The following is a 22,247-nucleotide window of genomic DNA, read 5'->3' on the forward strand; positions in this document are numbered from 1 at the left end:
GTAGCCTATTGTGCAGGCATACAGCTAATAGACAACTAATTTGGCACTACAGTCTGGAGCAGTCAGTCATGTAAACTAGGGCAGTGTTCGAGAGGATCAAAACCATGATGTATGATGGGTAAATTGTGAATGATTGACTGATCTGCAAATAATAATGAGTCGTTATTTATGATGCAAGCCAAGTTGATTTGTAGATCAGTCAGTCGGCAGTTGCCTGCACTCGTACAAGCCCCAGCTCTTTGATTCTAAATACAAATAGACAACTGTCTGACCAGCAGGGGGTGCGAGCTTGAGCCTCCAGCATGAAAATGGTTGCATTCCCCTGCTCAGACGTTGCATGCATCAACCAATGGTTTGCGTGCCACGTCATCGACCGCGCCATTGACCGACAGGTTGCTATAAGATATGATATGGTTAGCTGATACATAAAATACCTATCCATGCCTTGTAAGATCTGGCATGCGTCAGCCACGCCTGTGCAAAATAACGCGCACGTTTTATTCAAACGCCTCAAGGCTCGCGCTGAGCATCATAGCAAAGCACAGCCTAGCTTTCGGTACTGCTGAGTGCAAGTCTCCAGTGGACGCTAGGAGGATATTGAGATAGATCTTCCCTCTGTAGCCCACGTAAGAAGTTAGATTTCCACCCGCCACGCATATATCTACTTGTGGTCACTTCATAGACAAGAGCTATGCAAACATGGCCCGTTTTCCATAAAATAACACCGAAACAGACGGAACCATCTTCATAAAAAAAAACATAATCCGATGCTCATGTTGGACCAGCTGTGACTATTTTAGAGGCTTCGGTGTAGACTACTGTTAAAACGGTAAGAACAATTTAATTATTATTAGGCTAGCCTACTCTGTCAGAAAATGGCAATAATTATTGTATACAAATGCATAGGATAATGCTAACGTTACATAGTAACGGTTTTAGTTCATAGAGTGCGCGAAAAGTGGATAGTTTGGATAGGTAGCCTTTTTTTCTTCTATTTTACCTTATCTTTGTTTCGTCATGGCTGGTTTTCCGTTCCCATGGTGAAGCATAGCCGACTCACGCTTGCTACTTCAAGCCAAGAAGCCTGCTGCCTAGTATTGATCAATCTGTGATAGAATGAATTTAGCCCTTGATCACGCCTCTGTTATATTACATTACACAAGTCATTGGATGGCGTCTTCTGGGGGAGTTTTGTTATGAGCCGTGTTTTCTGCCTGAAAATTAAGCATTACTTGCGGTACGGTTTTGAAAGCATAAGGAGGTTCTTTTATATTGGCAAGAAATAATAATGCAACAAATATGTGTGTTAAATTGATACACACCTAAGGGTTAAGGTTCCCACACGGTCTTATTTCCATGTTACAGCGCTTGTTTACTGAAAACGGATGGAAGACCGAGTGGACTACCTGTGCTAATGGGCTTTATGCATCTCTGAACACGTGTGTAAAGGGAAGACTGATGCCACAAATGTGTTGTCACTAAAAAAAACACTGTAGGCCGCAACTGTGTTAACGATTAAACAGCGTACGAGGCTACATATGGGAGTACTGCTCATAATAATGTCTGGAATGGAGTGTATGGAATGGTATCAAACACATGGACAACATGTGTTTAATGTGTTTACCATTCCATTTATACTGTTCCAGCCTTAAGGCCTACTATGAGCTCTTCCTCCCCAGTTAAGGTGCCATTGGCAACCTGTGGTGTAGTGTAAATGTGTTTTGCATTTGTGAAATTAGTTTTGTGTGATATGAAAGTAGAGGGATTTATGTTTCTAGGACCATACAGCATGATTCGTGTTTAGATGGAGTATTTGGCTATTTTGTCTTCCAGAGCCAATTAGCCCTTTAAACAGAACATGTATCTTTTTTTATTTGATCTTTATTTAACTAGGCAAGTCAGCTAAGAACAAATTGTTATTTACAACCCGGACGACGCTGGGCCAATTTTGCACAGCCCTATGGGACTTCCAATCACGGCCGGTTGTGATACAGCCTGGAATCGAACCAGGGTCTCTAGTGACACCTCTAGCACTGAGATGCAGTGCCTTAGACCGCTGCGCAACTCGGGAGCCCATGTAAGGTCCTTGGACTAAGGTGTAACGTTAGGATCCTTTAGTCCAATGCTGGCTTAGAACAAACTATGACTAGTCTGTTAATGCATGACATTAGACAGGCTATATATTTCTTTGCACAGTGGGCAATTATGGGCAACTGCCTTATTCATTCAACGGGGTGATTGGAAAAAGACGCATCCATCAATAATGATTGATATTAATTTGTTTATTCCTACTTATAAAGCAAATCAAATAAAAACAAGTTGTCACATGCCCTTAATACAACAGGTGTAGACTTGATCGTGAAATGCTTAGTTACGAATCCTTCCTAACAATGCAGAGATGAAATAAGAAAAATATATTAAAAAATACTGGGGGGTTTTTTCAATGGCTTTTGTGCAATTTTCACAAGTAGGCCTATGTGGTACATTTTCACAACTCTTAGTACAAAACTTAACAGATCATCAAAAGGGCAGAAGTTTCATGACTCTAAGCACATTTTCAATTAAATCAGTCACTTTTTCACTAAACTGAATCAGTGTTTCATCTTTCAGATTGTAATACATGTTCATATAAAGTAATTGCCTTTTACAATATAATGCTCAAATTATTTTTTATTTCTACCATGGCGTTGTTGAATAGTTCTTTCTGATTGTCTTGAAGGGTATTCTAGAGCATGCATTGTTTCCCGATAACGCACAGTTATTTGCGCGATAGAATTCAATGGCTGTAGTTCATTTTTACATGTTTTGTTTGAACCGCTTTTGGAAGCAGAAGTTGAATATAAAACAGTAGGCCTATTGGTTTTGTTGAATTCGATTTTCATAATAGCAAAGTAGGACTGATGGTTTGGATAGCTAAACTAGCAAGTATGTTTGTTTGGTTACAACAGCAACTACTGTAGTTATGTAGTAAACTTGCTAGCTACTTCAGTGGATGTTGAACACATTTCTACCTGCAAATCAACACATTTCTAGTGGAAAATGTGTTAAATTGTAGCCTTTTGCAATGCTCGCGCACGTAACGCAAGCGGTGTGGTCAGCATGTTTAGAATTTTAGCGACCAGGAAATGGCGAAGTGATTTCTGTATAGTGCATCTTTAATCTGACTTTCTTAATTGATAATCACTTAACCATTTGATAAACCAGTTTAAAATCTATAGGTTTGTCTACTACAGATTTGAGAACTACATAATGAAAATGTATGTCTGTAAAGTAGGAACATATAAAGTATGGTGTGTGTGTGTGTGTGTGTGTGTGTGTGTGTGTGTGTGTGTGTGTGTGTATATACTCTAATGTACAATTATGATAACAACTATCAATCAAACTGCTCAAAACGGATAACTACTGAACCAAAATTATGTAATGCCTAGTTAACGTACTGTATATAGTTTGATAACTGCTGAGCACTGTACAATTCTATATTTTTACCTCTTAATTTGACATCAATTTATGTTGAAGGTAAAACCAAATCATATATGGATGTGGTTGTAAATACTAGCCTACATCAGGGGTAGGCATCCCTGTTCCTGGAGTGCCGCAGGATTTTATTCCAACAGACCCACTGGGCAAAACTGGTTGAATCAACGTTGTTTCCCTGTCATTTCAACCCCCCAAATCAATGTGATGTTGAATCAACGTGGAAAACTAATTGGATTTGCGAAGAGATCAACATGAGGGCATTTCGTCATTTTTTTCCTCCCAACTTTAAACCTAAATCCACTGACATGGTGAAATGTCATTGGATTTGTCAATGTCAATGTTCACATTGAATTCACGTTAGTTGACAACTGAACCAAATGTAAATCTAAATCATTCCAGGACGAGGGCTGCCTACCCATGTACTGCATTCTCCATCAGCCAGTGTGCTTCAATAGGACAAAGTGGAAAGAGTCACTCTTATGTACTACCATTAGGAATTATAGTGGAGTGTGCAATGATTCACTGCTGAAATAGCTGGGTTGTATATAACAATATATTCCACTCATTATCTGAGTTCTGTTGAAACACTTTCAAAGAGAGACAGGCGATACTGTATCAGTTGACAAGTCACATAGAAAATGTGATCTTGTACAATGTTGCATGGGGCAGAAATGGCATACAACACCGTGCTACATGTTAACATTAGCTAACTACTTTGCAATACCCCTATTTCTGATGATTTGTCCTATGTATGTACTGTATAAGGATAATGAAGCTGTATTTATCAACATGCTCACAACCTGCCATTGGATACAAATTATTTAAATAAAAATGTATGTCAAGTTATTGTCATACTGTATAGAAAATAATATTTACCATCTACTATGCTTTCTCTTCAGCACTTCAAAATGAACAGTTTTGACATTTCTATCTTGTATTTTTTGCTATTGGATTGAAGATGCAATATGCAGAAATCACTCCGCCATTTCCAGGTTGCTAAAATTCTAATAGTTTGCCTAATTTCAGTTTGACAAAACAAGCATGTGGAGAATCATTGTACCATCTAAACCGCTGTGAAATATATCTTCCATAACCAATAATATTGTATTTTTAGCTGTTTGAAGTTGGTGTACATAACTACAACATTTTAAGAATGGAAAGCATAGAAATGGCGCGCACAGAACAGATCTACCGCTTCTTAAACTTGCTTTCAATGAGAACAACAGATCTGTAACTCACATTTCTATCAATTTGGTCAGGTTGCCCAAAAAGTAACACATTGCAGCTTTAAATGCTATTTTAAATGACTTAATAGTGAACAAACAAAATGTTTTTATAGTATTTCATAATTTTTTGTTGTTGCTTGAATGACTTGGAGGTGAAAGATATGTGAAACCCCAATGAAAGCACAATCAAATGTTCTGAAAATAAGATAGGGAGCATGACAAGTGTTATCAGTTTAAAGTTTGTACTTTTTGAAAATGTACCAATTACATTTGAAAAATGAGTAGCATCAGTATACAGTATAAGTGTGAAAGTTTGTGTGCGCATGACCGGCTGCTTGGTGTTTGCTAAATGGCACCTAAAGGACTCTCAGACCATGAGAAACAAGATTCTCTGGTCTGATGAAACCAAGATTGGCCTAAATGCCAAGGGTCACATCTGGAGGAAACCTGGCACCATCCCTGGAGAGACCTGAAAATAGCTGTGCAGCGACGCTCCCGTTCAACCTGACAGAGCTTGAGGGGGTATGCAGAGAAGAATGGGAGAAACTCCCCAAATACAGCTGTGCCAAGCTTGTAGCGTCATACTCGAGGCTGTAATCTCTACCAAAGGTGCAATCTCTACCAAAGGTGCTTCAACAAAATACTGAGTAAAGGGTCTGAATACTTATGTAAATGTGATATTTCATTTTTTTATATATACTTCTGTAAAAAAAAATAGACAGTTTTTGCTTTGTCATTATGGGTGTGTGTGTGTGGATTGAGAGGGGGGAAAAAACAATTTTAGAATGAGGCTGTAACGTGGAATAAGTGAAAGGGTCTGAATACTTTCTCTCAGTGGTGCAGCTGTATAACTTTTTGAGGATCTGAAGGCCTTTGACAAATCTTTTCAACCTCCTGAGGGGAAAGAGGTGCTGTCGTGCCCTTGTAAAGAGTGTGTGGACCATGTTAAGTCCTTAGTGATGTGGATGCTAAGGAACTTGAAGCTCTTGATTAGAGGTCGACCGATTTAATTAGGTAATCGTCATTTTTGGACGCCGATTATGGCAAATACATTGCATTCCACGAGGAAACTGCGTGGCAGGCTGACCACCTGTTAGCGAGTGCAGTGTCAAAAGGACCTTGTGGCTGCAAGGAGGTCAGTTGCTAGCTAGCATTAAACCTAGCTTTTAAAAGCAATCAATCATCACATAATCGCTAGTTAACTACACATGGTTGATGATATTACTATGTTAACTAGCTTGTCCTGCATTGAATATAATCAATGCGGTGCCTGTTAATTTATCATCGAATCACAGCCTACTACGCCAAACAGTTGATGATTTAACAAAAGCACAATCGTTGCACAAATGTACAGTTGAAGTCGGAAGTTTACATACACCTTAGCCAAATGCATTTAAACTCAGTTTTCCAAAAAATCCCTGTCTTAGGTCAGTTAATCACCACCTTATTTTAAGAATGTGAAATGTCAGAATAATAGTAGAGAGAATGATTTATTTCAGCTTTTATTTCTTTCATCACATTCCCAGTGAGTCAGAAGTTTACATACACTCAATTAGTATTTGGTAGCATTGCCTTTAAATTGTTTAACTTGGGTCAAACATTTTGGGTAGTCTTCCACAAGCTTCCCACAATAAGTTGGGTGAATTTTGGCCAATTCCTTCTGACAGAGCTGGTGTAACTGAGTCAGGTTTGTAGGCCTCCTTGTTCGCACATGCTTATTCAGTTCTGCCCACAAATTTTCTATAGCATTAAGGTCGGGGCTTTGTGATGGCCACTCCAATACCTTGACTTTGTTGTTCTTAAGCCATTTTGCCACAACTGCTTGGGGTCGTTGTCCATTTGTAAGACCCATTTGCGACCAAGCTTTAACTTCCTGACTGATGTCTTGATGTTGCTTCAATATATCCACATAATTTTACTTCCTCATGATGCCATCTATTTTGTGAAGTGCACCAGTCCCTCCTGCAGCAAAGCACCCCCACAACATGATGCTGCCACCCCCGTGCTTCATGTTTGAGATGGTGTTCTTCGGCTTGCAAGCCTCCCCCTTTTTCCTCCAAACATAACGATGGTCATTATGGCCAAACAGTTCTATTTTGTTTCATCAGACCAGAGGACATTTCTCCAAAAAGTACGATCCTTGTCCCCATGTGCAGTTGCAAACAGTAGTCTGGCTTTTTTATGGCGGTTTTGGAGCAGTGGCTTTTTCCTTGCTGAGCGGCCTTTCAGGTTATGTCGATATAAGACTCGTTTTACTGTGGATATAGATACTTTTGTACCTGCTTCCTCCAGCATCTTCACAAAGTGCTTTGCTGCTGTTCTGGGATTGATTTGCACTTTTCGCACCAAAGTACGTTCATCTCTAGGAGACAGAACAAGTCCCCTTCCTGAGCGGTATGACAGCTGCGTGGTCCCATGGTGTTTATACTTGCGTACTATTGTTTGTACAGATGGTGGTACTTCAGGCGTTTGGAAATTGCTCCCAAGGATGAACCAGACTTGTGGAGGTCTACAATTTTTTTCTGAGTTCTTGGCTGATTTCTTTTGATTTTCCCATGATGTCAAGCAAAGAGGCACTGAGTTTGAAGGTAGGCCTTGAAATACATCCACAGGTACACCTCCCAATTGACTCAAATGATGTCAATTAGCCTATCAGAAGCTTCTAAAGCCATGACATAATTTCCTGGAATTTTCCAAGCTGTTTAAAGGCACAGTCAACTTAGTGTATGTACACTTCTGACCCACTGGAATTGTGATACAGTGAAATAATCTGTCTGTAAACAATTGTTGGGAAAATTACATGTGTCATGCACAATGTAGATGTCCTAACCGACTTGCCAAAACTATAGTTTGTTAACTTAAAATTTGTGGAGTGGTTGAAAAACGAGTTTTAATGACTCTGACCTAAGTGTATGTAAACTTACGACTTCAACTGTACCTAACCATAAGCATCAACTCCTTTCTTAAAATCAATACACAGAAGTATATATTTTTTAAACCTGCATGTTTAGTTAAAAGAAATGTATGTTAGCAGGGAATATCAACTAGGGAAATTGTGTCACTATTCTAGTACGCAAGTATAAACACCATGGGACCACGCAGCCGTCATACCGCTCAGGAAGGAGACGCGTTCTGTCTCCTAGATATGAACATACTTTGGTGCGAAAAGTGCAAATAAATCCCAGAACAGCGGAAAAGGACCTTGTGAATAGTACAAAAGTATCTATATCCACAGTAAAATAAGTCCTATATCGGCATAACCTGAAAGGCCGCTCAGCAAGGAAGAAGCCACTGCTCCAAAACCGCCATAAAAAAGCCAGACTACGGTTTGCAACTACACATGGGGACAAAGATTGTACTTTATGGAGAAATGTCCTCTGGTCTGATGAAACAAAATAGAACTGTTTGGCCATAATGACCATTGTTATGTTTTGGAGGAAAAAGGGGGAGGCTTGCAACCTGAAGGACACCATCCCAACCGTGAAGCACGGGGGTGGCAGCATCAAGTTGTGTGGGTGTTTTTCTGCAGGAGGAACTGGTGCACTTCACAAAATAGATGGCATCATGAAGCAGGAAAATGACGTGGATATATTGAAGCAATATCTCAAGACAATTAGTCAGGAAGTTAAAGCTTGGTCGCAAATGGGTCTTCCAAATGGACAATGACCCCAAGCATACTTCAAAAGCCAAAATGGCTTAAGCACAACAAAGGAAAGGTATTCGAGTGTCCATCACAAAGCCCTGACCTCAATCCACCAAAAAATTTGTGGGCAGAACTGAAAAAGAATGTGCGAGTAAGGAGGCCTATATAAACCTGACTCAGTTACACCAGCTCTGTCAGGAGGAATGGGCCAAAATTCACCCAACTTATTGTGGGAAGCTTGAGGAAGGCTACCTGAAACGTTTGACTCAAGTTAAACAATTAAAAGGCAATGCTACCAAATACTATTTGAGTATGTAAAATATAGACCAACGGATGTGATTAAAGAAATTACAGCTGAAATAAATCATTCTTTCTACTATTATTCTGACATTTCACATTCTTAAAATAAAGTGCTGATCCTAACTGACCTACGATAGGGCATTTTTACTAGGATTAAATGTCAGGAATTGTGAAAAACTGAGTTTAAATGTATTTGGCTAAGGTGTATGTAAAACTTCCGACTTCAAGTGTGTGTGTGTATTTTTTTTTGTCGGTATCGCCTTTTATTTGGTCCTCCAATAATCGGTATCGGCGTTGAAAAATCATAATCGGTCAGCCTCTACTCTCGACCCGTTCCAGTACAGCCCCGTCGATGTGGAAGGGGGCGTGCTCTCCCCCATATTTCCTGTAGTCCACAATCAGCTCCTTGGTCTTATTGACATTGAGTGAGAGGTTGTTGTCCTGGCACCACACTGCCAGATCTCTTCCCTGTAGGCTGTCTCATCACCGTCGGTGATCAAGCCTACCAAAAAGGAAAGGGGATACCTAGTCAGTTGCACAACTGAATGCATTCAACCGAAATGTGTCTTCTGCATTTAACTCAACCCTCTGAATCAAAGAGGTGCGGGGGGGCTGCCTTAATCGACGTCCACGTCACCGGTGACTGGAGAGCAGTTGTTGTTGGGGGTTAACTGCCTTGCTCAAGGGCAGAATGTCAGAAAATTTTCCACCTTGCCGGGTCGGTGATTCGAACCAGTAGCCTTTCTGTTACGGGCCCAATGTTCTTAACCGCCGTTATGTTGTCAGTAAACTTAATGATTGAGTCGTGCGTGGCCGCGGTCGTGGCTGTACAGGAGGGGACTAAGTACACACCCCTGAGGGGCCCCCCGTGTTGAGGGTCAGTGTGGCGTAAGTGTTGTTGCCTAACCTCACCACCTGGGGGTGGCCCGTCAGGAAGTCCAGGATCCAGTTGCAGAGGGAGGTGTTCAGTCCCAGGGACCCGAGTTTGGAGGGGACTGTTGTTGAATGCTGAGCTGTAGTCTTTGAACAGCATTCTCTTCTAGCCTATTCATTGCCAAATGTTGACCCAACCTCCAATCCTTTACTTGTGCCAGAGTTTATTCAAACTGACATAAATGGACATTCATTGCTGAATATGCTGATATTTATTAAACTGCTGTTACTTGTGCTACTAAACCCGAAGGTCGTAGGCGGTCACATATAGCAAGTTAGATTTTTTGGTTTGTTGCAAGGGTATGTATAGGGGCCAAACAAAATAATTAGTCTTAAAGGTCAGAACAACAATAATGACAGAACTCCCCCGCCTTACATAATTGATGCCAATCAGGACCAACTCCAGAATTCAGTGCAGGCCATTGCAACCACTGAGGCAGATGTTTTGGGCCTGTGCTGTAATCCAAGGCCAAGGGGGGGGGGGGGGAATCCAAGCCTAACACAGAACCCAAACCGGCTGCGCGCGTGCGCCATCGTGCATAAATGTATTTTGTCCTCCCTACACCAAACGCGATCACGACACATAGGTTAAAATATCAAAACAAACTCTGAACCAATTTATATTAATTTGGGGACAGGTTGAAAAGCATTAAACATTTATGGCAATTTAGCTAGTTAGCTTGCACTTGCTAGCTAATTTGTCCTATTTAGCTAGCTTGCTGTTGCTAGCTAATTTGTCCTGGGATATTGTCACGCCCTGACCATAGTAAGCTGTTTTTTCTCTGTGTTGGTTGGGGCGTGATAGTGACTTGGGTGGGTCATCTAGGTGATATTGTATTTCTATGGTGGCCCGATATGGTTCCCAATCAGAGGCAGCTGTTTATCGTTGTATCTGATTGGGGATCATATTTAGGTAGCCATTTCCTTATTTGTGTTTGTGGGATTTTGTCTGTTTAGTTGCCTGTCAGCGCTAGTTGTATAGCTTCATGTTTCGTTTGTTCGTTTTGTTATTTTTGTTCGGTATTCATTTATTAAAGAATAATGTACGCCTACCACGCTGCACCTTGGTCCATTCCTTACGACGATCGTGACAGATATAAACATTGAGTTGTGCATTTCAGGGTAAAATAACAAGGTCCTTTACTCCGCAAAATAATTCACACACAAAATGGGCAACCGACTCGTTTCTAGTCATCTCTCTCCCTTCCAGGCTTTTTCATCTCTTGACTTTATATTGCGATTGGCAACTTTCATAAATTACGTGCATTACCGCCACTGACCTCGTCCGTCTTTCATTCACCCACATGGGTATAACCAATGAGGAGATGGCACGTGGGTACCTGCTTCTATAAACCAGTGAGGAGATGGGAGAGGCAGGACTTTCAGCGCGATCTGCGTCACATAGAACTGACTTCTATTTTAGCCCGTGGCAACGCAGACGCTCCTTGGCGCGCGCAATAATTGAATAATATAGATTTCTACATTTATTTTGCAACGCTCATGCATGTGACGCGAGTGGTGTGGGCAGCAAATATATTTAGATGGTCCGTCTCACTAAAACATTTTACCACTGTACGTAGTTCAGGCCTAGTAGTCTATTGCAATGTATAGAGTAGCCTGGATGTAAGACTAATTGAAGTTGCTGTGTGTGTGTGTGTGTGGATGGTGCAAGAGTGCAGATGTAGACATATGTGATTGAACGTTTATTGTGCTTACCACTGTCTCTTCCTGTCCTCCATCCAACTTCACTGTAGGTGCAAGCCTTGCAATATGTACTGGGATGGATGAGGAAGAGCAGAACCGCTATGTGGTCCAGCTGAAGGAGGAGTTTCACAGCTGTGACACCACAGGCACTGGTTACCTGGACAAGGAAGAGTTGTCAGCCCTTTGCCACAAGCTATCCTTGGATGCTCACCTTCCCCTACTGTTGGACACCTTGCTAGGACCACACCACTATGCTCGGGTATGAGACCAGACCACTTTAGTAACTTCTCTCTCTGTTGTGGTTTTACCTTAAATTCCCATTACTTTAAAACATGTTAAGTTCTGACATGCATAGTTGTGTAATAGCTGTGTTATGACACTTTCCTAGACTTTATTCAGTAGTCAAATAAAATTTTATTTGTCACATGTGCCAAATACAACAGGTTTAGACCTTACTGTGAAATGCTTACTTACAAGCCCTTAACCAACAATGCAGTTCAAGAAATAGAGCTAAGAAGATATTTACTAATTAATCTAAAGTTAAAAAATGTATAAAAAGTAACACAAGAAAATAACAATAATGAGGCTACAGTATATACAGGGGGTAACGGTATTGAGTCAATGTGTGGGGGTATAGGTAAATCGAGGTAATTTGCACATGCGGGTAGGGGTAAAGTAACTACGCATAGATGATATGAAGTGTAAATAGTCAGCAGTTTTTGGCTTGGGGGAAGAAGCTGTTAAGGAGCCTTTTAGACCTAGACTTGGTGCTCCAAGCCCGCTTGCCATGCGGTAACAGAGAACAGTCTATGACTTGGGTGACTGGAGTCTCTGACAATTTTGCCGTGACTGGAGTCTTTGACACCGGCTAGTATATACGCCCTGGATGTCAGGAAGCTTGGCCCCAGTGATGTACTGGGACGTATGCACTACCCTCTGTGGCGCCTTACGGTCGGATGCGGAGCAGTTGCCATTCCAGGCAGTGATGCAACTGGTCAGGATGCTCTCGATGGTGCAGCTGTAGAACTTTTTGAGGATCTAGAGACCCATGCCAAATTTTTTTCATTCTCCTGGGGGGAAATAGGTGGTGTTGTGCCCTCTTCATGACTCTCTTGGTGTGATTGGACCATGATAGTTCGTTGGTGATGTGGACACCAAGGAACTTGAAACTCTAAACTCTTGACCCGCTCCACTGCAGCCCCGTCAGTGTGAATGAGGACGTATTTGGCCCTCCTTTTCCTGTAGTCCATGATCAGCTCCTTTGTCTTGCTCACGTTGAGGGAGAGGTTGTTGTCCTGGCACCACACTGACAGGTTTCTGACCTGCTCCCTATAGGCGGCCTCATCGTTGTCGCTAATCAGGCTTAGCACTGTTGTCTCGTCTGAAAACTTAATGATGGTGTTGGAGCAGTTCTGGGTGAACAGGCAGTACAGGAGGGGACTAAGCATGCATCCCTGAGGGGGCCCGTGTGTTGAGGATCAGCGTGGAATGTGTGTTGTTGCCTACCCTTACCACCTGGGGGTGGTCTTTCGATTCGAGGCAAGCAACACTGGAGCATGCATGAGAGCACTAGCTGTTCCGGATGACTGTGTGATCACGCTCTCCGTAGCCGATGTGAGCAAGACCTTAAAACAGGTCACATTCACAGATTGCCAGGACGTGTACACAGAGCAGACTCAAACCAACTGGCAAGTGTCTTCACTGACATTTTCAACATCTCCCCGACTGAGTCTGTAATACCTACAGTTGAAGTCGGAAGTTTACATACACCTTAGCCAAATACATTTAAACTCAGTTTTTCACAAAATGTTTCAATCCTAGTAAGAATTCCCTGTCTTAGGTCAGTTAGGATCACCACTTTATTTTAAGAATGTGAAATGTCAGAATAATAGTAGAGAGAATGATTTATTTCAGATTTTATGTCTTTCATCACATTCCCAGTGGGTCAGAAGTTTACATACACTCAATTAGTATTCGGTAGCATTGCCTTTAAATTGTTTAACTTGGGTCAAATGTTTCGTGTAGCCTTCCACAAGCTTCCCACAATAAGTTGGGTGAATTTTGGCCCATTCCTCCTGACAGAGCTGGTGTAACTGAGTCAGGTTTGTAGGCCTCCTTGCTCGCACACGCTTTTTAAGTTCTGCCCACACATTTTCTATAGGATTGAGGTCAGGGCTTTGTGATGGCCACTCCAATACCTTGACTTTGTTGTCCTTAAGCCATTTTGCCACAACTTTGGAAGTATGCTTGGGGTCATTGTCCATTTGGAAGCCCCATTTGCAACCAAGCTTTAACTTCCTGACTGATGTCTTGAGATGTTGCTTCAATATATCCACATAATTTGCATACCTCATGATGCCATCTATTTTGTGAAGTGCATCAGTCCCTCCTGCAGAAAAGCACCCCTACAACATGATGCTGCCACCCCCGTACTTCACGGTTGGGATGGTGTTCCTTGGCTTTCAAGCCTCCCCCTTTTTCCTCCAAACATAACGATGGTCATTATGGCCAAACAGTTTTATTTTTGTTTCATCAGACCAGAGGACATTCCTCCAAAAAGTACGATCTTTGTCCCTTTGTGCAGTTGCAAACCATAGTCTGGCTTTTTTATGGCTGTTTTGGAGCAGGGGCTTCTTCCTTGCGGAGCGGATTTTCAGGTTATGTCGATATAGGACTCGTTTTACTGTGGATATAGATACTTTTGTACCCGTTTCCTCCAGCATCTTCACAAGATCCTTTGCTGTTGTTCTGGGATTGATTTGCACTTTTCGCAGAACGTGTCTCCTTCCTGAGCGGTATGACTGCTGCGTGGTCCCAGATTTCAAAACACAAGCCTGAAACTCTTTCTAAAGACTGTTGACATCTAGTGGAAGCCCTAGGAACTGCAATCTGGGAGGTATTCCTTTTATATTCCCATTCCCAGCCATTGTAATCAGTGGTGCGCTGGAGAAAAAAAATCTGCATGGACTGTTGTTGGGTTTTTGCCTGCCATATCAGTTCTGTTATACTCAGACATTATGTTAACAGTTTTTGAAACGTTAGTGTTTTCTATCCAATACTACCAATTATATGCATGTACTAGCTTCTGGGCCTGATTAACAGGCAGTTTACTTTGGGCACCTCATTCATCCAAACTTCCGAATACTGCCCCCTAGCCCGAAGAAGTTAAGAATGGAGGCAACTGTATTCTTGGGGACCTTCAATGCTGCAGAAATGTTTTGGTACCCTTCCCCAGATCTGTGCCTCGACACAATCCTATATCGGAGCGCTACGGACAATTCCTTCGACCTCATGGCTTGGTTTTTGCTCTGAAATGCACTGTCAACTGTGGGACCTTCTATAGTCAGGTGTGTGCTTTTCCAAATCATGTCCAATCAATTGAATTTACCACAGGTGGACTCCAGTCAAGTTGTAGAAACATCTCATCTGAGCTCAATTTTGAGTCTCATAGCGATGGTTCTGAATACTTAGGTGAATAAGGTATTCCTGTTTTTAATATGTAATAAATGTGTCATTCATTTGTGTAGATAGATTTTTATTTAATACATTTTAAAATAAGGCTGTAACATAACAAAGTGGAACAAGTCAAGGGGTTTGAATAGTTTCCAAATGCATTGCATTGTTTGCGAGATCAGACCGGTCACTACAATCAGTGTTCATTTTCATAGGTTGCTTTAATTTCAGCGCATCTCATTTGTAAACATTTCAACTATTTTTCAATTGCACAAAAAATCACTGATGAAGCGTTTTAGCATTCTTATAGATGCAACGTTAAGCCAATGTATTCAATTGAGCCCGTTTCAGCCACAACCAGAGTGTTTGACAGGTCATTACAAACATTTCCACTGTTTTTGTTAACGGAGAAAACGAATGGCACAAGCAAGATTGGGAAGAGCCGCCAGAGTATGAAAGCAATCAGTCCTACGAGATTTAAGTGACAAGTGGATTTTGCACCCCTCAAACACAGGAAATAGATGGCTAAAAATAAACATATCCTCAGGTGGGCGGGGCATGCTAATAGTGTACACAATTAATTCCCTTTCCCTTTTGTTATGCAGGTGAATTTTGAGGAGTTCAAAGAAGGCTTTGTAGCTGTGCTATCACGCTCTCTGGACTTCAGCACCTCTGAAGAGGAGAGCAGCTACCTGGAGCCAGGTAAAACACCCATGCTGGGGAGGTGGGGCTTTACGTTTAGATGTCTGCACAAACACACTGATTGTTTATGTACCTAAGCAGTTCAGATTGCTGTTTTTCCATGTGGTGAATAAGATGGGTTTATTGATCAGATTCGAGGTACGAATGCTAGGGGAGGGGGGCTCAGCTCTCCTTTTTAATGAGACGTTAGCTCCCCTAAATGCAACAAAGTCAGACTTTGGAGCGTCTCTAAATAATATGCAAATTTAACCATTTGTCATATTTACCACTGTTAAACAACTCTATGAGGAAGGAGTTCCTTTTATGTTTTGCGTACTCAGTGTATTTAGCTTGAGTATTTTCTATCAATATTTGTTTTCTTTCCTGGATCAGCTGATGGCCAACAATCTCACTAGACATCTAGTCTTCAGCTAGACACTGATGCGCATCCAATCCATCCAGCAAGGTGACTCTTTCGGTTAGATGCATTCGATTTTGCAATGGCATAGGCCTACATTATTTTGGATTCGTGTGCCCATGAGAACTGTTTTCACGGCGATACATAACGACGTGTTAAGTAGACAATAGTTACACTTACAGTGCACTTTCTGTGATCTCCAAGATCCACGATTCGTACAGGATTTAAGGTAAATGTTCTAATTCAATTGTTAAATGCTTAATAGTGATAAATAACACTGTCATAAATGTCATTTCATGTAAAGAAAAATGTTTGGTGTCAGACGAGCTGTGAAGACTCCAACCATTAACTCATGAATAATGGACAACTCATGAACTAGGGTATAAAACATGTTTTGATTCAACTCATGTGTTATATTGAATGTAGGCCACTGCATGTGTAAGATTGATTCAGCCGAGAGGATAGGCTACCGGCAGCGGTGTAGGCCTAGTGGAGGGTTAACACAGTTTACCCACCCTTTTCAGAAAAATGCATTGAAAGTATAGGGAACGATACTTTTTTATGTTACCGTGACAGGTGTGGGAGCTAAACTCATTACTATGATTTCATTTCCATTATTAGCAGCATCTAGGCTGTCCACTTTGAAGAAGCTGAGACAGAATGGCTATATAAGGAATGGAACATATATGACCAGGGCCCCGCCACCATTGTAACCTATACAGCTGTCAGATGTGGGCGTTAACAAGCAAGAACTGAGATGGAAAGATGGTGGAGAAAGGTCAAGGGAAACTATTTTCATATAGAGGGAGGGGAATCTATAGTATTCTGCCTTTTCATAACGTATAAAGGCAGGACTCTGTGATATGAGAATTTAGTCTTTTCCATGGAAGGGCGTTACGTTTGTAAAAAAGTATTTCCATGGAAGGGCTCGGCTTTGCTACTTTGTATTAAAGTCTATTTTGAATTCACAAGTTCTAGTAAGAGTGTTTATATTTCTGAGTCAATATTCCACCACACCGGCAATCAGAGTTTACCTACCTTTTAAAAAAAATATATATATATTTTTTTTTAACACTATTTCACTGGGCACCGTCATACCTATTCGAAGTTCATGGTAGTACACATTGTAGCTTAGTCTAGTATGTCGAACGTGTGTGTGTGTATGTTAGGATGACCATTCAGTTTCAGCCTCATTTACAGTTGTACCAGCTTTTCAGGCTACAAAAAAATTACAATTTGTCAGCAAGACGCATCAATTAATGTAGGCAATCACTGAATGTCATTGGGTACACTGTTTGGTGGTTTGTAACCGATGTCCATTTCCTTTCATAAAATGGCGTGAGTACACATGCAGTTTGGATGCTGGATTTATTTTGGAGTGGACCAAACATGCCCATGTAGCCTACTTTTTGATATGATCTGTTTGACAATCAGATGGAAATATGAGTGGTTGTGTTCATACCACATTAAAAGGTCATTCATTTTTACCATTTTAAATGGCATCTTTATTATTAGGCCCATGAAATGAAATTGTGCTACGCAAGCGCAATTGCGTAGCACAATAGAGACCCACCCCCCCCACCTGAATGTCATGGTATAATTTGTACTCCGATAAGATTGTTTTAAGTTAACATTGTATCCTTGTGGATAAACGTCTGCTTTTATATAAGATAGTCTGCCTTAGTATGACCTCCATCGAAAGCGATCAAAATCATTTTTTAGACTCGTGGTACTTCATTTGGGATATTCTGGTTTGTTGCCCAGGGTGGATTGACCGTGAGATAACCTGAATGAGGACTCCTACAGTAAATGATGACAATACTCATGGAGACATCAAAAGGATAGGCTATATTTAGGATCTTCTCTCCCTACGGTGATGCAGTTGATCCAGTTAATAATCTCTGTCCTGATTTAGCTCCAGGATGGATTTTATTCTGAAACAAAGACTGATTTAAACTGTTTTAAACTTCCTGTACCTTTTTTTAACAAACCCAAACTCAGTTAAGATATCATATATTGTACAGCCATTCACTTTATATGATTTCTGAACTTTAGTTGACCGTACATTGGTATGTGTTCTTTTATTTTGAAATGTGTTTCTTGAGTTTAGGGTATTGCAGTAGGAGGATCTAGGCGGGCACCAGAGTTCCCTCCTCATTCCCAGAATGTTACAGTATGATTACGTTTATTGCCAAGTTAGTTTCTGGGAACTGATGACCACTGTCCTTTTTTGAAATGCCCTTTTTTTATTTGGCGACTACTAAGTCTACACTACAGTTTCTCCCTTGTTTCTTTGTAACTAAACATTAACAAGATTTTGTGAGAATATGTTTATAGTAGTAATTGTGGGCAGACAAAATGCCCAGCGGTCTAAAATGTTTTTTCTTTAGTACTGATACAGTTGATACAAGAAGTGATACTACTTTAATTGATACAGTTACATATTGTGATATTATCTTTGGATGATATTTTATGTGGAAAATATTATATTGATACTTTGACTCCAAGTATATTGATTTGTAAAAAATGTATATACTTTTTTTTTTTGCTAGGTAGTGCTAGTCTGCTGTTTTTTGTTTGTTTAGTTTATTAGGATCTCCATTACTCTTCCTGGGGTCCACATAAAAACATACAAATAGTACAGAACAGTTATAAACAAGGACATACAAAAAAAATAGATATCTTAGAAAGACAAGGAGACAAACTATTTACACACTTTTTATACATATTCATATTCTTATATACAGTTAAATAAGATCTTTAGAAAGAGGATAGGCTCTGTGATACAATGTTTTTTTTAATGTTCTTTCAAAGCTAAACTATTTTTTTTGCCTGAGTTACCTCTTGTGGCAGAGCATTCCACGAGGACATGGCTCTCTATACAAAACTGACGGACACATTAAATCTGCTTTTGGTTTGGGTACAGTGAAGAAACCCATAGTGGCGTGTCTGGTGGGTTATGTCTGTTTTGAAGTGTATACAAATAGATTATAGAAGTGGTTGGGCATTTTCAACACATACATGTTTAGTTAGGCTGTACTTGTTCCAAAACACCTGTATTTTTCATCCTATAGCTTGTTCTCCGTCTTCTTTTTAAATAGTGAGCCAACATGTTTGATAAAGGAAGGCTGGGAATTGTTTAAGACCAGCCACCCAAGCCATAGGCTGTTCTCTCTGCTCTACCACGGCAAGCGGTACTGACGCAACAAGTCTGACACCAACAGGTTCATGAACAACTTCTATCCCCAAGCCATAAGACTGCTAAAAATTCAAACAAAATGGCTTCATGGACTATCTGCATTGACCCCTTTTTTTTTCTCCTGTATTACGTTTTTTAAAAAAAATCTTTGCACTGACTATGCACACTCAAAGGAGAAAAAAAAGTTTAGACACACCTGCTCATTCAAGGGTTTTTCTTTATTTTTACTATTTTCTAGATTGTAGATTTTCGACAATGTAGAATATTAGTGAAGACATCAAAACTATGAAATAACACATGGAATCATGTAGTAACCAAAAAAGTGTTAAACAAATCAAAATATATTTTGTATTTGAGATTCTTCAAAGTAGCCACCCTTTGCCTTGACAGCTTTGCACACTCTTGGCATTCTCTCAACCAGCTTCACCTGGAATGCTTTTCCAACAGTCTTTAAGGAGTTCCCACATGTGCTGAGCACTTGTTGGCTGCTTTTCTTTCACGCTGCGGTCCAACTCATCCCAAACCATCTCAATTGGGTTGAGGTTGGGGGATTGTGGAGGCCAGGTCATCTGATGCAGCACTCCATCACTCTCTTTCTTGGTCAAATAGCCCGTACACAGCCTGGAGGTGTGTTGGGTCATTGTCAGTTGAAAAACAAATGATAGTCCCACTAAGCTCAAACCAGATGGGATGGCGTATCACTGCAGAATGCTGTGGTAGCCATGCTGGTTGTGTGCCTTGAATTCTAAATAAATCAGACAGTGTCAACAGCAAAGCACCATCACACCTTCTCCATGATTCACGGTGGGAACCACACATGCAGAGATCATCCGTTCAGCTAATCTGCATCTCACAAAGACGGCTGTTGGAACCAAAATTTGGACTCATCGGACAGATTTCCACCGGTCTAATGTCCATTGCTCGTGTTTCTTGGCCCAAGCAAGTCTTTCTTCTTATTGTTGTCCTTTTTAGTAGTGTTTTCTTTGCAGCAATTCGACCATGAAGGCCTGATTTCACACAGTCTCATCTGAACTGTTGATGTGTCTGTTACTTGAAATCTGTAAAGCATTTATTTGGATTGCAATCTTGAGGTGCAGTTAACTAATGAAATGATCCTCTGCAGCAGAGGTAACTCTGGGTCTTCCTTTCCTGTGGCGGTCCTCATGAGAGCCAGTTTCATCATAACGCTTGATGGTATTTGCGACTGCACTTGAAGAAACGTTCAAAGTTCTTGAAATTTTGCTGATTGACTGACCTTCATGTCTTAAAGTAATGATGGACTGTCATTTCTCTTTGCTTATTTGAGCTGTTATTGCCATAATATGGACTTGGTCTTTTACTAAATAGTGCTATCTTCTGTATACCACCCCTACCTTGTCACAACACAACTGATTGCCTCAAACGCATTAAGAAGGAAAGAAATTCCACAATTTAACAAGGCACACCTGTTAATTGAAATGTATTCCAACTCATGAAGCTGGTTGAGAGAATGCCAAGAGTGCAAAGCTGTCATCAAGGCAAAGGGTGACTACTTTGAAGAATCTGAAATATATTTTGATTAGTTTAACACTTTTGGTTACTACATGATTCCATATGTGTTATTTCATAGTTTTGATGTCTTCGCTATTATTCTACAATGTAGAAAATTAAAAAAAATAAAGAAAAAACACTTTTGACTGGTACTGTACATGTAGCTTACTTATGTTAATCTTATTTATTTTTCTCTTGTTTTTGTTCTACTATATTTTATAGTACTACTGATATTGATTACTGCATCGTTGGGAAAGAGCTTTCAAGAAAGGCATTTCACTGTAATCTCTCTCTGTCCTTCCCAATCACCATCTCATTCCTCTCCTCCCGGCCTTCCCAGTTGTTCCTGAGGAAGTGAAGCCCAAGTTTGTGAAGGGAACGAAGCGCTACGGCCGGCGGTCCCAGCCGGACAGGCCCGACTCTGAGCTCACAGCTGACTCGGAGGGCTCTCGTCCTTTCAGGACGGAGCAGAAGGAGTCCTCTCCCGCTGGCGTGAGGAGGATAAAACTCAGACGCTCTACTTCTCTAGAGAGTGTGGAGGTAAGAGACGTGCTCCTCCTCCACCCCTCTCACCTTTTGTCTGCTGTGTTTTATTCTGTGGCTGTGCACTAATTTGAGAGTCGCTGACAAAGATGGCTGACTTTTGACTTCTCAAGCTTGGCGCAGGGCCTAATCTAGATCTGACTGTTTGGAGAGAGATTTGTATTTATTTTTTAACTAGGCAAGTCAGTGCTTCACTTCAATTTCCTTCACATCCCTTGAATGGTGCGTTGTGCTGGGTGAGGTCTGAATCAAATATCTCTGTGACCTGCAATTTGTTGGCAAGCACACGTTTTCTAGGATTCCACACCATACTTCTCTTCAGACCACTGTATAACTGAGTGAGAGTTGAGTCTCAGAGGTACTTGGGGTTTTGAGCAGACCGCTTCACTCCACACTCAGGAAGTGGGATTATATGGAATGTGCTACTGGCAGCGCTCATGGCTGGTCCCCGCTCCTGCCCCACACCATCCATTCCCCCAGTTTTAGCTTTGGCTCTCTCGCTCTCTCTCATTGCTTTATTGGCATGAAAAACATTGTGTAAATATTGCCAAAGCATCAATGTATGTGATATACATTGTAATAAAATAATAAGCTCTCTACTAGTCAGGACCTCTACCTTAGGGAGGAGATCTTTGGACCATCTGATTATACTATATATTGTATCTCTCTGCATTGTGTAATATTGTGATTTTTGTTTTTGACTCAGACTGATAATATTGGAATGAGTGAAATCCTCTGTTATGCTGCTGGCTTGGTGCATATGCCAGGTACTTAAGGGATCTGATCTTCCATGGCTTTGTTTTTCATTGGTCTCATTGCATTTTATTACATTGTTATTAGGTGTGAAATGACAGTAACGAGGCCCAGGAAAAGTCATGGTTGGGGGGGGGGGTGGGGGTGCTGTGTGCTTATCTCACATCATGTTTATAGAAGGCCCATTGTTTTGGGCTCTAAATTGTATAACAGTAGAAGACAACTAGTGAAGGAAAGGTCATGGTGGTGGCTGACGGGTATCTGTCAGTGTTAAAGACTCGGCGTGAAACACTGCTGTGAGTGAAACGTTTGGCGCCCTTTGCAGTTGACCACCGTTTGCCTGTCTGGTGCGTGTGTGTGTTTTGAGTCTGGAATGAGTAGGTTAGT

The 22,247-nt window shown here is 41.0% G+C and overlaps 1 protein-coding gene across 2 annotated transcripts in view; it reads left to right on the forward strand.

Moving 5' to 3' along the window:
• Window positions 1–374: 374 nt before the first annotated feature.
• LOC129851992 (ninein-like protein) overlaps window positions 375–22,247 on the forward strand; it is a 45,262-nt gene continuing 23,389 nt past the window's right edge. The window contains exons 1-4 of one of the 2 annotated variants that reach the window (XM_055918238.1): window positions 375–829; window positions 11,334–11,542; window positions 15,342–15,438; window positions 20,905–21,104. In XM_055918238.1, coding sequence (XP_055774213.1) covers window positions 11,360–11,542; window positions 15,342–15,438; window positions 20,905–21,104 — 480 coding nt within the window. In that variant the 5' untranslated portion in view covers window positions 375–829; window positions 11,334–11,359. The remainder of the gene's footprint in view (window positions 830–11,333; window positions 11,543–15,341; window positions 15,439–20,904; window positions 21,105–22,247) is intronic. The other variant, XM_055918239.1, reaches the window with a different exon arrangement.

Source organism: Salvelinus fontinalis, chromosome 1, assembly GCF_029448725.1.
Source record: "Salvelinus fontinalis isolate EN_2023a chromosome 1, ASM2944872v1, whole genome shotgun sequence".
NCBI classification, from domain to species: domain Eukaryota; kingdom Metazoa; phylum Chordata; class Actinopteri; order Salmoniformes; family Salmonidae; genus Salvelinus; species Salvelinus fontinalis.